This window comes from Anas platyrhynchos, chromosome 3 (assembly GCF_047663525.1).
Source record: "Anas platyrhynchos isolate ZD024472 breed Pekin duck chromosome 3, IASCAAS_PekinDuck_T2T, whole genome shotgun sequence".
Classification (NCBI taxonomy): Eukaryota; Metazoa; Chordata; class Aves; order Anseriformes; family Anatidae; genus Anas; species Anas platyrhynchos.
In genome coordinates, this window is record NC_092589.1 from 97714909 (window position 1) to 97727945 (window position 13037).

General features: G+C 35.9%; 1 protein-coding gene across 2 annotated transcripts in view; it reads left to right on the plus strand.

The window, feature by feature from the left end:
• CSMD1 (CUB and Sushi multiple domains 1) overlaps positions 1 to 13037 on the plus strand; it is a 1163917-nt gene that overhangs the window by 578118 nt on the left and 572762 nt on the right. For both annotated transcript variants that reach the window (XM_038176472.2, XM_038176473.2), the window contains exon 5: positions 11744 to 11951. In XM_038176472.2, coding sequence (XP_038032400.1) covers positions 11744 to 11951 — 208 coding nt within the window. The remainder of the gene's footprint in view (positions 1 to 11743; positions 11952 to 13037) is intronic.

The following is a 13037-nucleotide window of genomic DNA, read 5'->3' on the forward strand; positions in this document are numbered from 1 at the left end:
CAGTATTCCAGGTGGGGCCCCCTTAGTGTCAAGTAGATGTGCTAATCATTTCTCCTTAGCTACTGGCTATACTCTTACTTATGCAACCCATTATGAGGTTAGTTTTCATTGCTGCAGTTGTGTACTGCTGAATCAGCTTGTGTTCCATCAGGTTGTTTGTCGGGTAGCAAGTATTTTTGCATGGCATGATCTTGTTCAAGTTGCAGGATTTTGCATTTTTCTTTTGAGTTTAATGAGATTCCTGTCTGCTCTTTCTTCTGTCTTGTCAAAGTCTGTCTGCAAAACTTGTCAGGATGTGTTCAATCCTATATTCCAGATCCAAGATGCAGTGGATATTATATAGATAATAAGTGAATATTATAGAGATTTAGCCCCAGTATGAATCCCATCTGCAAATAACTGACCATTAGCTTGAGTCTGAAAAATTGGCCTCTGCCATCTGGGCCTCATGGTCTTGTCAGTTTTTCACTCACTTCCGGTCCATATGCTCTTAATTTGGCTACAAGTATATAGCGGGGAACAGTGTTGTGAAAATCTTGTTAAAGCAAATCTAAATCCTTTCATAAAAAAGGCAATCAGGTTGGCCAAGAGTTATTTATATTGGCAAAAGCTGTCCCTATTCACCTTCTTGTCCTTCATGTGCTTGGGAATGATTTTCAAAAGAACATTCTTCATAATCTTCTGGAGGTCTGAGGTGAACTTGACAGATATACAGTTGCCAGAATCCTTCTTGACTTTTTTTTTGAAAATGATAAATGAAATTTTATCTTTTCTCTGATCATTGAGATTCACCCTTGACTGTCACAACTTTTTGAAGATGCTAAAGATCAGCTTGTACACTGTGGCACACCAAGAACCCCTGGATACATACTGTTGAGTACCATGAAATTGCATATATCCTGTTAACTTGTATAGTCCCTAAATTGTTCCTCCTATGCTGTGTGTACTACTTTTCTCCCCAAAACTAGTTAATTTCTTTGAGAATTAACTAGTCTGCAAACTGTCTGAAGGCAGCCTTTGCTAATTACGAGAGGCAAAGATATCATTGCTTCGGCCTTTTCCATGTCTTTGTCACAAGGTCTCCAACCCAATGAACAGCAAGCCACTAAGGCCTTCATTTTCCTTTGTTGTTGATATAACTGTAGAGTAGCTTCTAGAATGACTGCTCTTCATGCTCCTCAACAGTGTAACTCCATCTGAGTTTCGGCCTTCCTCCTTTCATCCCTGTGTTCCTTTCCTGAGCAATACTTCTGTATTCCTTTTGAGCAGATTGTCCCTGCTTTCACCTTTTGTACATTGCTGTTTTGCATTTGAGTTAAAGCACTTCAGTCAGGAATTCCCTGTTCAACCCTAGCTGCCTCCTGCTATGACTACTCATTTATGTACATAAAGAGATGGATCACTCTTGAGCTTTGAGGAAGCTGCCCTTGAAGTCAAACAAGCTCTCCTGGGCCCCTTAGCTCTTCAAGGCATCATCCCATGAGAGCCTGTCTACCACTTCACAAACAAGTTGAAATCTGCTCTGCTGAACTCCAAGGAGTTTATTATACTACTTGCCTTCCTTACATCTCTCAGGATCTTCAACTCATGGTTATGGGAACTGCAGCTGGTGTTGAATATCACTTTTTTTTTTTTTTTTGAATGGTTCTTTATTACTACACCTAATTGCCTTGTCCAGTGCCTGCATTTATATATACATTAATATATATATATATACATATATATATATTCAGTGGACTTAAAAAGCTGGTGGATTGCTGGCCCTCTGCTATGCTCCTCTCCACAGAGATGTTGGGGTGATTAAAGTATCCAGTGAGAACCTGAACCTGTGATTGGGAAGCTTCTATTTATTTAAGGTTTTGACCTCTTCTTCTTGATCAGGTGGTCTGTAGCAGACATTCACCACAATGATCTCCTTTTTGGCTTCTCTCTCTCACTCTAGTCCATAGGAACAAAACATAATTGTTGTCTGTCATACAGCAGACCTCTGTTCATTAAAGGTCCTGTTTTATGTAGGGTACAGCTTCTCCTTTTCTTTCTGTTTTTCATATGAGCCTGTGCCCATCTGTCAGAGCACTCCAGTCAGGTGAGCTATCCTAATAAGTCTCTGTAATCTCAATGACACCTCAGTTTTGTGACTTTACGTGCACTTCCAGTTTGTCCAATGTGCTTCCCATGTGGCATTTTTTTTTTACAGGCACTTAAACTGAGCTTCCAGTCATGTTGCTTTCTGAGGAGGAGAGAGAGAAACTTTCTTTGTCTCCTTCCTTTGTCTCTTTCATCTCCCTTATTCCTTGAAGGGGATCCTGTGGTTAAATAAATCAAAGCTCTGTTGCCCAGCATCAGCTGCTTGGTCAAGTGTTCTGCAGGAACCTGACATTCCTGCATCCGCTTATCCCTCTTGGCTTCTGTACACCCTAATCCCAGAGCCATATCGGCACCCTTTACTGCTCAAATTCTCCCTAGGCAGTATTATTGATACATTCATGGATGACAACTACAAAGGATAGTAGTTGTTTTCTGTAATAATTTGTGAAGGTTTATTGTGACTGAAGGGTTTTATAATATAATTCGTCACAGCAAATAAATATGTTATACATTTCACTGCTAAAAAAAGTACAAGAGTTAATAACCACAGAACCAACAGAGATTTGAGTCATGTCTGCTGCTTGTATTTGATTTCAAGTAGTACACAACAGTTTTTTTTGTTTTGTTTTTTAACCAATTCTTTGAATACCATAAGAAAACACATTCTGTCTAACCTGTCAGTTGTCTGATCTTAGATGCATTTTTGTCCTTCTAAATAGCGGTAGGAATCAGGTTTCAGAAAAATATACATATTGTAATTTCCTGATGTCATCAGTGTACTAAATATTTGTTCTGTTTCTGCAGATACTGACCATTTTGGCGGTGCAGTATTAAGTATATGAGATGTGATGGCACTATACATACAAATGTCAATAACAGGAATGACATTTTGCTTATGATTTGTATTTCTGTGAATTTGTCCTGTTAATAAAAGCTCGGGTGTGGTCCTATACCCCATGTAGAACTTGCATGAAATGAAGACTCCTGTGTACCTCCTGCCAAGAAATGCAAATAACACAAAAGTTATTTAACAGTTAATGATTTCTGTGAGTGGAGACATTGCCTTCAAAGACTTTTTGAGTTCATGTGGGATATGGATTTAATGATGGATTTTAAGCACTCATTATTTTATTTCATTTTATCAGTCTGGAACATATGCTATGGGGTAGCCATTTCTATTCATTGTATCTTCAAGCAAGGAATGTTCCTCTTTTGTTTCTTTAAGGATCCTGGTCTTTTCCATGAAAGCACCTTTTGTTATAGCTTTTTTTTTTCCAGATGGTGTTCTTTCTAGTCATCATAAACTCATTTCATGGCATCCGTACAAGATAATACAACAGAGCTAAGCAAAGCTACATGATTTATATACTTAAAAAAAAAAAAAAAAAAAAAAAAAAAAAAAAGGTAATACCCTTATTCTTCATGGTATGTTTCACTGATGCTGGCAAACTACTATTTTCTGCAATTTTGTTGCTTAATATTTTCAGAAGGATTAAGAAGCTGTGTGAAGTAATTTATACATTGTCTAACTAAACAAATGCTGCTTCTACTAGAAAAAAATTCCCTATGAATTACAAACCCTCAAGGAAAATGTATACAATATTCATTCTTGTAGCCACAGTATTGCCTCTCTGGCTGCTACTCAGTATAGCCCTGCAGAGGGCTGTCTAATGGGACAGAACTGTACTGCAGGTTCATTGATGGCTTGTAATGAATTATGATCAAAAATCGTAATTCATTACAAGCAAATCGTGTAGCAAATATCATTTCTTTGTTTTTAGAATGTTTACATAACTTGAGTATTAAGACATTTGCTTTATCTCTTTTTTTTTTTTCTTTTCTGTATTTCTTCAATACGCTTTTGACTTATTGAATTAAATGACTTTTTTTTTTTTTTTTTTTTGTGAAATTATTGCAACTTCCAATCTGAAAAAGGATAGAAAACAGCCCCAAAAGAAAAGTTCAGACAAATTTTGAAAAGGTGAAGCTATTATTAAAACTCACTCACATTTCTCCTTGTAAAAGTTAACCAGGAAATTTATCAAGAATTTCTGAAAGAAAAGGAAAGTATTACAAAATTGTTGTCCTACAATTTTTTTGGCTTAGGAATTGACAGGAGGAAACATTTAATACTCCACCTAAATTCTGTTCCTCTTTTTTTTTTCTTTTTTTTTTTCTTTTGGTCCTGAGAAGAAAAAAAAAAAAAAAGGTCTTTGTTGTCTCTATCTTGGCTACTGTAACAGTGTCACCCAAAATGTCTTCTTTCATGCTGGGACTGAAATACTGTTCAGTAAATTCTGAAACATTTTCAAAAATTAATTTCATCCTCTACAGTAATAGCTAATAGCTGATTTATGACATGTGACTACTTGTAAAAGGAACTTTGTATAATTAGGTTCTCAATTCTCAGTAATTCTGAGAATTCCTAGCTGATTATAGTTGCATGAGCCTAGATTTTTATGAAGCCAACATTAGGAATACAAATTAGATTAGTGATATTACGAGTATAACCTTTTTCATGCAAAGAAAATAGATGTGAGAAGAGCATGTAATAGTTACACTACATGTTTATAAGAATATAAAGACACTGTAATATCGGTGGGAAAATAAACAAGCCATTAAAGGAAATCATGTCAAAAAGGTCCGTAAGGATCAAGTAATAGTTAATCAAGTTTCAGATTAAAAAACAAAAAACAAAAAACAAACAAACAAACAAAAAAAAACTGACTCAAACCAAACAACCAAACAAAACCCAAGCAGTTATTGGAGAAAAGCTTTTGTGGAGAATATATAATGAAGGAGGTGTTCTTGGAATAGATAAAGCAAGAAAAGAAAATGAGTTTGTAATTCAATTAATTCAATACAATTAGGTAAACTTAATACAGAGATTCAGAACTTATATTTTTAAAACACTTACCAAAGAGAAATTGATGTTTGTGGTGCTATTCATGCTTTCTAAGGTAGCAAATAACCCTTTTACATCATTTCTACTCAGATCCTGAAGTTCAAACAAATAGGATTTTGTAAGTTTAAGGAGGAGAAAAAGATATCTTCATCCAATCAATTATCTATATAAACATTTGTAAATCACACTTATGGTATGGTTCCCACTCCAAGAATGGCTCTGTAAGTCAGATTATACAGGCTGTTACTTCTGATTCTACTATCTTACCTTTATTCTTCCATCTTCTTTAGATAAAATTTGACTCTGTTTGGAAGCTTGCTATTAAACAAACAAACAAAAAAACAAATCAAACAACAACAACAACAAAAACACTCTTAGAAAAATGTACACCACTCCTAGAACAAAATAAATCACAGAATCACAGAATTGTAGGGATTGGAAGGGACCTCAGGAGATCATCAGGTCCAACGCCAAAAGCAGGTTCCCCAGAGCAAGTTGCCCAGGTAGGCGTCCAGGCGGGCCTTGAATATCTCCAGAGAAGAAGACTCCACAACCTCCCTGGGCAGCCTGTTCCAGTGCTCTGTCACCCTCACTGTGAAGATGTTCTTTTTCATATTGGTGCAGAACTTCCTGTGTTCATTTTGTGGCCATTGCCCCTTGTCCTATTGTGTTATAAAAGTAAGAAAATGTTTATTTCAGGTCTAATTTGAGCTGAAGATCCAGCTAAACCTGCACAAACACAATCAGAAATACACCACCATGTCCAGTAAGGCTATTTGATTGTTTTTTTGTCTCCACTTTTTCCCCGAAAAAAATTTATCACCGAATCAAGAAGCGATGTCCAAGAACAAACTCAACAAAAGCTAGCATCTTTCCCCAAAAGGTTTTCTTCCCCCTCCCCAACTGTTTTTTTGTTTTGTTTTGTTTTGTTTTCATAGAAAAGCTTGGGGAAAAATAAAAAGTAAAGAAAAAGAAAATAACAATTCTGCTTATTGATTTTGCATTACAATGATAAACTGAGTCTTATTTTTAGACTAAAATGCCATATTCCTGCCTGAGCAATTTTGTACATTTTCAAAATAATCCAAAACGTGACATGCTTAAGATGAGAACAAAATCGAATGAAAGTAGCTGGGACTGGTCAAACAAGAAGTCAGGGAAGTGTTTCATGGAATGCAGACAGGGTAATGTTGTATGATTTCTTACAGAATAATGCACACCCAACAGAGTTATAGACAGAGCAACTCTATTATTTATTTGTGTGGAAAAGTGTGTATATATCCACAGAGATATTTATGTTTATATTTATTTGTGTTAACATGTATCAGTTAATATTATGAAGTGAATGGAGTTAAATCCAGCTGGCAACTAGTCATGAGTGGTGTTCCCCAGGGGTTGGTGTTGGGGCCCATCCTCTTTAATATCTTTATTGATGATTTGGATGAGGGAATTGAGTGCACCCTCAGTAAGTTTGCAGATGACGCCAAGTTGGAAGAAGGTGTCAGTCTGCCAGAGGGTAAGAAGGCCCTGCAGAGGGACTTGGACGGGTTGGATCAATGGATCAATGGGCAGAGGCCAATGGAATAAGGTTTAACATAGGTTGGGTCCTGCAGTTTGGTCACAACAACCCCATGCAACACCACAGGATTGGGGTGGGGTGGCTGAAAAGATGTGCAGAGGAAAAAGTTCTGGGTGTGTTGGTCAGTACTCACCTGAACATGAGCTGGTGGTGTGCCCAAGTGGTCAAGAAGGCCTACGGCATCCTGGCTTGTATCAGGAATAGTGTAGCCAGCAGGACTGGGGAGGTGATTGTCCCCCTGTACTCTGTGCTGGTGAGGCCACACCTTGAGTGTTGTGTTCAGTTTTGGGCCCCTCAGTACAAGAAAAACGTCAAGGCCCTGGAACATGTCCAGAGCAGGGCTACAAAACTGGTGAAGGGCCTGGAACCCAAGTCCTATGAGGAGCAGCTGAGGGCACTGGGGTTTTTTCGTCTGGAGATGAGGAGGCTCAGGGGAGGCCTTATTGCTCTCTACGACTACCAGAAAGGAAGTTGCAGGGAGCTGGGAGTCAGCCTCTTCTCGCAGGTAACTAGTGATAAAACTAGAGGGAATGGCCTCAAGATGTACCAGGGGAAGTTCAGGTTGGAAATTAGGAGACATTTCTTCTCAGCAAGAGCAGTCAGGCATTGACTGGTTTGCAAGGGAGATGGTAGTGTCACTGTCCCTGGGGGTGTTCAAGGATCTGGTGCTTAGGGACATGATTTAGTGGGTGACATTGGTTGTAGGGTGATCATTGGACTAGATGTTATTGGAGATCTTTTCCAACCTTAATTATTCTATGATTCTTTAAAATGGAAACTATTTTCCCAAACCTTAGTTTTCTGCAATCCTAGTAAAATCCAATTCTACAAGAAGAGCAATCCAAATTATTCTGAATTGCCCTTTGAAAACCCCAGAGAGAGAAAGAAAATTCATCTTAAATGCATGGACTAATAAGTATTTAATTAATTTGAAAATGATCAACAGCAAAAGGAGAAGTTGAGAAAAGCAGATAAACAAGATTAGAGCACTCATCTATGATATGGTACACCTGGATTCAAGTGATCATAGGAAAAAAAAAAAAAAAAAGGCCCTACAACCTTTTGACATATTTCTAGTTTTTAGAACACAGAAAAGAAGCAAAGAAGCCCAGTGTTTGTTCTTTGCCTATCCAAAATGAAGGCTATACAAAACAAAATTTGATAGAAGGTTAGCTGAATATTTTTATAGTTAAAGAGCAGGCTTCTCTAAATTTGAATTAGATAAAATCAATGAGTTGTCTGATGAATGTGTAATGCTACCTTTGTAACACTTAGCTATGGTTTTGGTATTTATGAATCTGGCAGCTTAGCAGCTTGACAGTTGGCTCTGAGATAATTTATTTTTAAACTTGGCATTGGTATACTATGGCTTGTTTTTATATTTTTATCAGTAAGACATTTTAAAATGTTAATTTAAAATATTCCAAAAAGGCATTTAACTCACTCCTCATATTAACCATATCTAAATATCCAAGCATATATCTATGGAAGTAATCAATTACGATTATTTCATGGATGTGTTTTCTGTACTGAAGAATTTTATTAAATGAGGTACAATTACGTACTTTTTCACAAATGAGCTACAGAAAAATGCCATTTAATAAAGAATTGTATGAAGAACTGCTTCAGTGATATTTTTAATAAGCCATGCTAAATAATTTATGCCCATGGTTCATTTAAAACTGTCTAAAGCTGCAATTTTCTTTAATTGATAAGCCTTATGAAATGTGACTTGAAATGACAATATGTCATTTGTTGAGAATTTATAAAATGTCACAAGTTTTTAATTGGATCTATTCTGTTGCTAGTGATAAAGGGTAGGGAAATGACTACAAGTTACATAACAAGAAAAAAACTTTTCTGTATTACTATGAATTCAGAGCACTTAATTTCTGACTATGGAGAGATCCAAATGTTTGTAGCTTTACACTTCAAGTAGTCATTTGTGCTGATACAAACAGCACTTTGTGCAGTTGCTCACAACTTCAAAATAACCATGAGTGCTTGGAATTAATTATTTGCACATTTTAAAAAGCAATTTGTTAATCACTTAAGAGTTTGTATTATTGAAGCCTCAGGCATTAGCTACGATAAAATTACTCCAAGCATACTGATGCATTAAGATTCTCATGCAATGTCCTATCTATCTCAGAATTATCAAATAGAGAAGCCCATGGCCAAGAGGTGATCAATGCAGGGAAGCCAACTAGCTCCCATGCCAGCTCGTAAAACACAGCTCATGTCCATATAGCCGAACTGTCTAAGTAGTGTGGCCACATCCTGCCTGCCTTAGTTTCAACATTCAACAGTCTGGTTACCTTAGTCTGGATGCCATCTCTGGGTTAGGAAGTCTCCAACGTACAGACTTCTGGAACATGGAAACTGTCAGAGGAAAGACAGATTTCTCTGTTCAGACCTGACTAATGTTCCCTTTCAGTTTCTGAGCTAGCTTGGTTTGTTGCAGACCTCTTAGAAATGCCATTCCTGAATGGGTTAAAAAGCTGTGCATCCCTCTGGGCAGATATCTGAAGTAGCCTGAGTTCCTCTGAGTTTTCATTGGTAATGCATAGTGTATAAATTTAGACTTTGGTATGTGATTGCCAGAAATAATCAACTACATAGCCTTCCTTGTCAGCTGTAAAAATCAAAGCTTTACGGCTCAAAGCTTATTCCAGGGCTCTGCAGCATAAACACTGAGTAGCATTGAAATTACCACTAGCATGTTACTTAATACCAGTATAAACACAGTGGGAGATGGTGTCATTGAGGATGTTGTCATAACAAAATTTAACAGCAAGCAGCCAGTACCAAAGAGCCATGTCTGACCTAGTGAGTTCATTACACATCTTGCTGGCTACCCTGAATGGGAAAAGCCTGTTTGCTGTCATTGAAGAGCACAGGTAGAACCTGTACACTTTCATTAACTGGAGCGCTTATTCATATAAGTTTTTGGTTCTTAAAATAAATAGATCAATAAGCAAGTCCCACAAAGTTATGACAAAATATGAAAAAGTAGGAAGCCTGAAAAAAAAAAAAAAAAAAAAAAAAGAGTGTGGAAATCATCATTTTTTTGTTGTTTTTTTTTTTTTTCAGTGGTTCACTCAAACTCAGATAATGATGATGACCACACTAGAAATCAATAACTTGCTGTTAGTTTCTGTACTGAAGTACTGAAATATTGGCATATTACGCATCAGGTTAATTTGTTTTTCTTTGCTGGGTTAGATGATGATCTGAAATTAAGTACTCAAAAATTGCACAGTTTAAAATAAAATGGAAGAAAGTGTAATTTTAGATTTTAGATTTTAGATTTAGATTGGAGAATAGAACTCAATTCTCCTTTCTAATTTCTTATGTCAAAAGAATTTTTAAATTCTTGTAGTCTTTGCATGTATTATGCTTCAGAAATTTTGACTCTGATCCCTGACTATCCATGAATTCTTTAATCTTCACTTCCTTTCACCTTTTGTCCAGCAGATGCTTAATAGCTCTTTCAACATACACTGTACTGGAGGCCAGGAACTGAGGGAAGAACAAAAAAAAATATCAGGGCCCAGAAAGTAAGACATGAAATTTATTGAAAAGATACAGCTTTGAGACATTTGTGTGCCAACAGATCATGACACTTACAAAGCTTGAGGTGGCCAAGCTTGTATATACGTTTATTCATGCCAAAGTTTACTTAGCAGATAGAAAAAGTGAAGATGACTAATTACTTGAATCTCTTCAGCAGTATTTTCTTATCTTTATAATCAAAGTAATGTTCTGTACAATGCCTAAATGTTAAGAAGTTATTCTACTTCTGCCTTTCTCCCAATTCTCCCTTTAATTCTAGTTTCCTAAAATTAGCTATTTTTCCTCTTTTAGTAGTCTCCTTTTTAAAGTGTCCAACCACAATATTAATCTTCCTTTGATTTAAATGAATCCGTTTTCCTTTAAATCTTCATTTAAAACTCACTTTCACTGACAGACTCTCAACTGTGATTGAGAGGAGCAGCTCTACTCTTACCTCTATGTTGCTTTAATTGTCTTTTCACTCATTATCCTAAAAAGACTGTAAGTTCCTTGTGACATGCACCTTGTCAAGCTATTTGTTTTTAAATCACATGCACTTACTAGTATGTAAATAATGTCTAATAATAATAGCAGTAAGTAGAGATGACAAAATGGGTAAAAAACGGAATGCTTCTTGTCTGATCATTCACCGATGCAGAAATATTTTAATTAGCATTGTTGTAGCTTTCATAGCCACATTATAACACATTGAAAGCTGCTTGATGAGTTTTTAAATTTTTATGCCAATGAATTGCATAGATGACATGTTAATTTTATTTATTTACTTATTTATTTTTAAAATGTGTTTTAATAACAAAATAATTCTTGAAAGCTTTCAATGAAATCTTAGGGGAACAGGAAAAATACAAAAAGTCTGCTCAATCTTTGGTAGTGTATTGACATTCCAGACTGGACAGGAAATTATTTTGCTCTTTAATTTATGAAATTTTATTAATAACTTCAGAAAAGTAAAAATGTTAGTAGGTGATGATAGGTGAACCCTGGAAAGTCCATCTGGGAACAAAATGTTCTGAATTTATTTATAAACATCCTGTTTCAGAGCAAATAGCTACAGAATGGCTTATGTGATTTTATTAATGCTTCCTAGTTTAGGACAAGAACTTGATCTATAAGAATATTTTTTTCTGCTTTTTTTTTTTTTTTTAGTTATAAAAAAATAACATGTTAGAAAACAAATGTTCAATATTTTTTTTAAAATTCATATTACAGAGAGACTAAATGTATTTCTGTTCCCAGTTCTTTCTTAGGCTTCTTCTGTGGATATTTTCACACAACCAAAGTACATTTTTTTCAAATAGTCCTGTACTTGGTGTCCATGCTGAATTTATGCCTGTTTGCCACTTGTTTGCTACTAAAGACTCACCAGCAAGGGAAAAAAAAGTCAAAACACAACCCAAAAATCTTAGCAGCTTAAATGCCAGAGAATGTTCTGTTATATTCACCTGGATATTATTTTTATCTATATTCTTGTATGTATCTATTTGTGGGTACTCTATGCATAGCAGAGAAAAGCTGGATTCGGTATGAGAGAAACAGGATGATGTTTCATGTATTTAAAATAAAACTTCAGCAGTAATCACTGTTCTGTTCATCAGCTGAAGGAGCTTGTGGAGGGACACTACGTGGGACAAGTGGAACTATTTCAAGTCCTCACTTTCCTTCAGAGTATGAAAATAATGCTGATTGCACCTGGACCATACTGGCTGAACCAGGAGATACCATTGCTTTGGTGTTTACTGACTTCCAGTTAGAGGAAGGATATGACTTCTTAGAGATTAGTGGAACAGAAGCACCATCTATATGGTAAGTCAAGGATCTTGTAACGATCCCAGTTTCTTTCGTTTTCCTTTGTTGGTGAGTATTTTGAAAAGATATTTAAGGGGAGCTTTTTATTTGTGAGTAATGACCGTTTTGTTATGAATTTTCCTTTGGTTCCTTTCATCCTCCAGAGCTGAAAACTGCTTATAATCTGCTAAATAATCTGCTCCTGCTTCTTTCCAAATCTTAATTCTTCCTCTTCCTTTTCTCCAGCTTTAAGAATTATATTGGTAAGATGAGCATAGCAGTGAGCATTTACTGATTCTACATTTGTATGAGAATGTTAACAGATGTTGTATCTTGAACACTAGCTTATCGTGACATGGTTTTTAGTGAGCAAAATTCAGCCTCACAGAAAAATAGGAATGCAGAGAGAGCAAATGGATGTCATCTTATTTTTCTAAACAGGCAGTAATTCAGTCCTCATTCAGTACTCATGTATGCATTTTTTTTATCTTATGTAGACTCATGTTAAAAATGTTGGCTTAGCAATATTAGGGTTTAGTAATTACAATACTAAAACTACCATCTCTGTACTAAGTAGAATCTGATAGTTCTTTTCATGGGAATGTATTAAATTGTGGAACAGTTTGTATTGGGATATATCTTCAAGCTACATATACAGACTTTGTATTTTTTTCATCTCTGAGAAGAATGTCTTGTGTTTGACATATGTGCCATTGCTATAAAATGTAGCCTTGAAAAGACAAAACAAAATAAAACAAAAAACAGGCAAGCAAACAAAACCCATACACGGACATGCTACTCACAGATTGCTGATGGATATTATCTTCAGAATGCCCTTCCTGGAGATCTGATGCAATCTCACTCTTATTTTAACGTCATGACTCACTAAGCAATGCAATATATTTTGTGAAGTTCTATGCAGCATCTGATCTGTTAAAAAACTCTATCAAATAAAAAAGTGCAGAAATCATTTCTGTCAAATATATAAAAACTTTGTTCTGGGGATGCTCCTGGATCTCTGTCACAAGTTTACTCTCGTACATTTCCACACAACCAAAAATTGTATAACAGCAGTCACTGAATTAGCTTTGCATCAGATCAGGT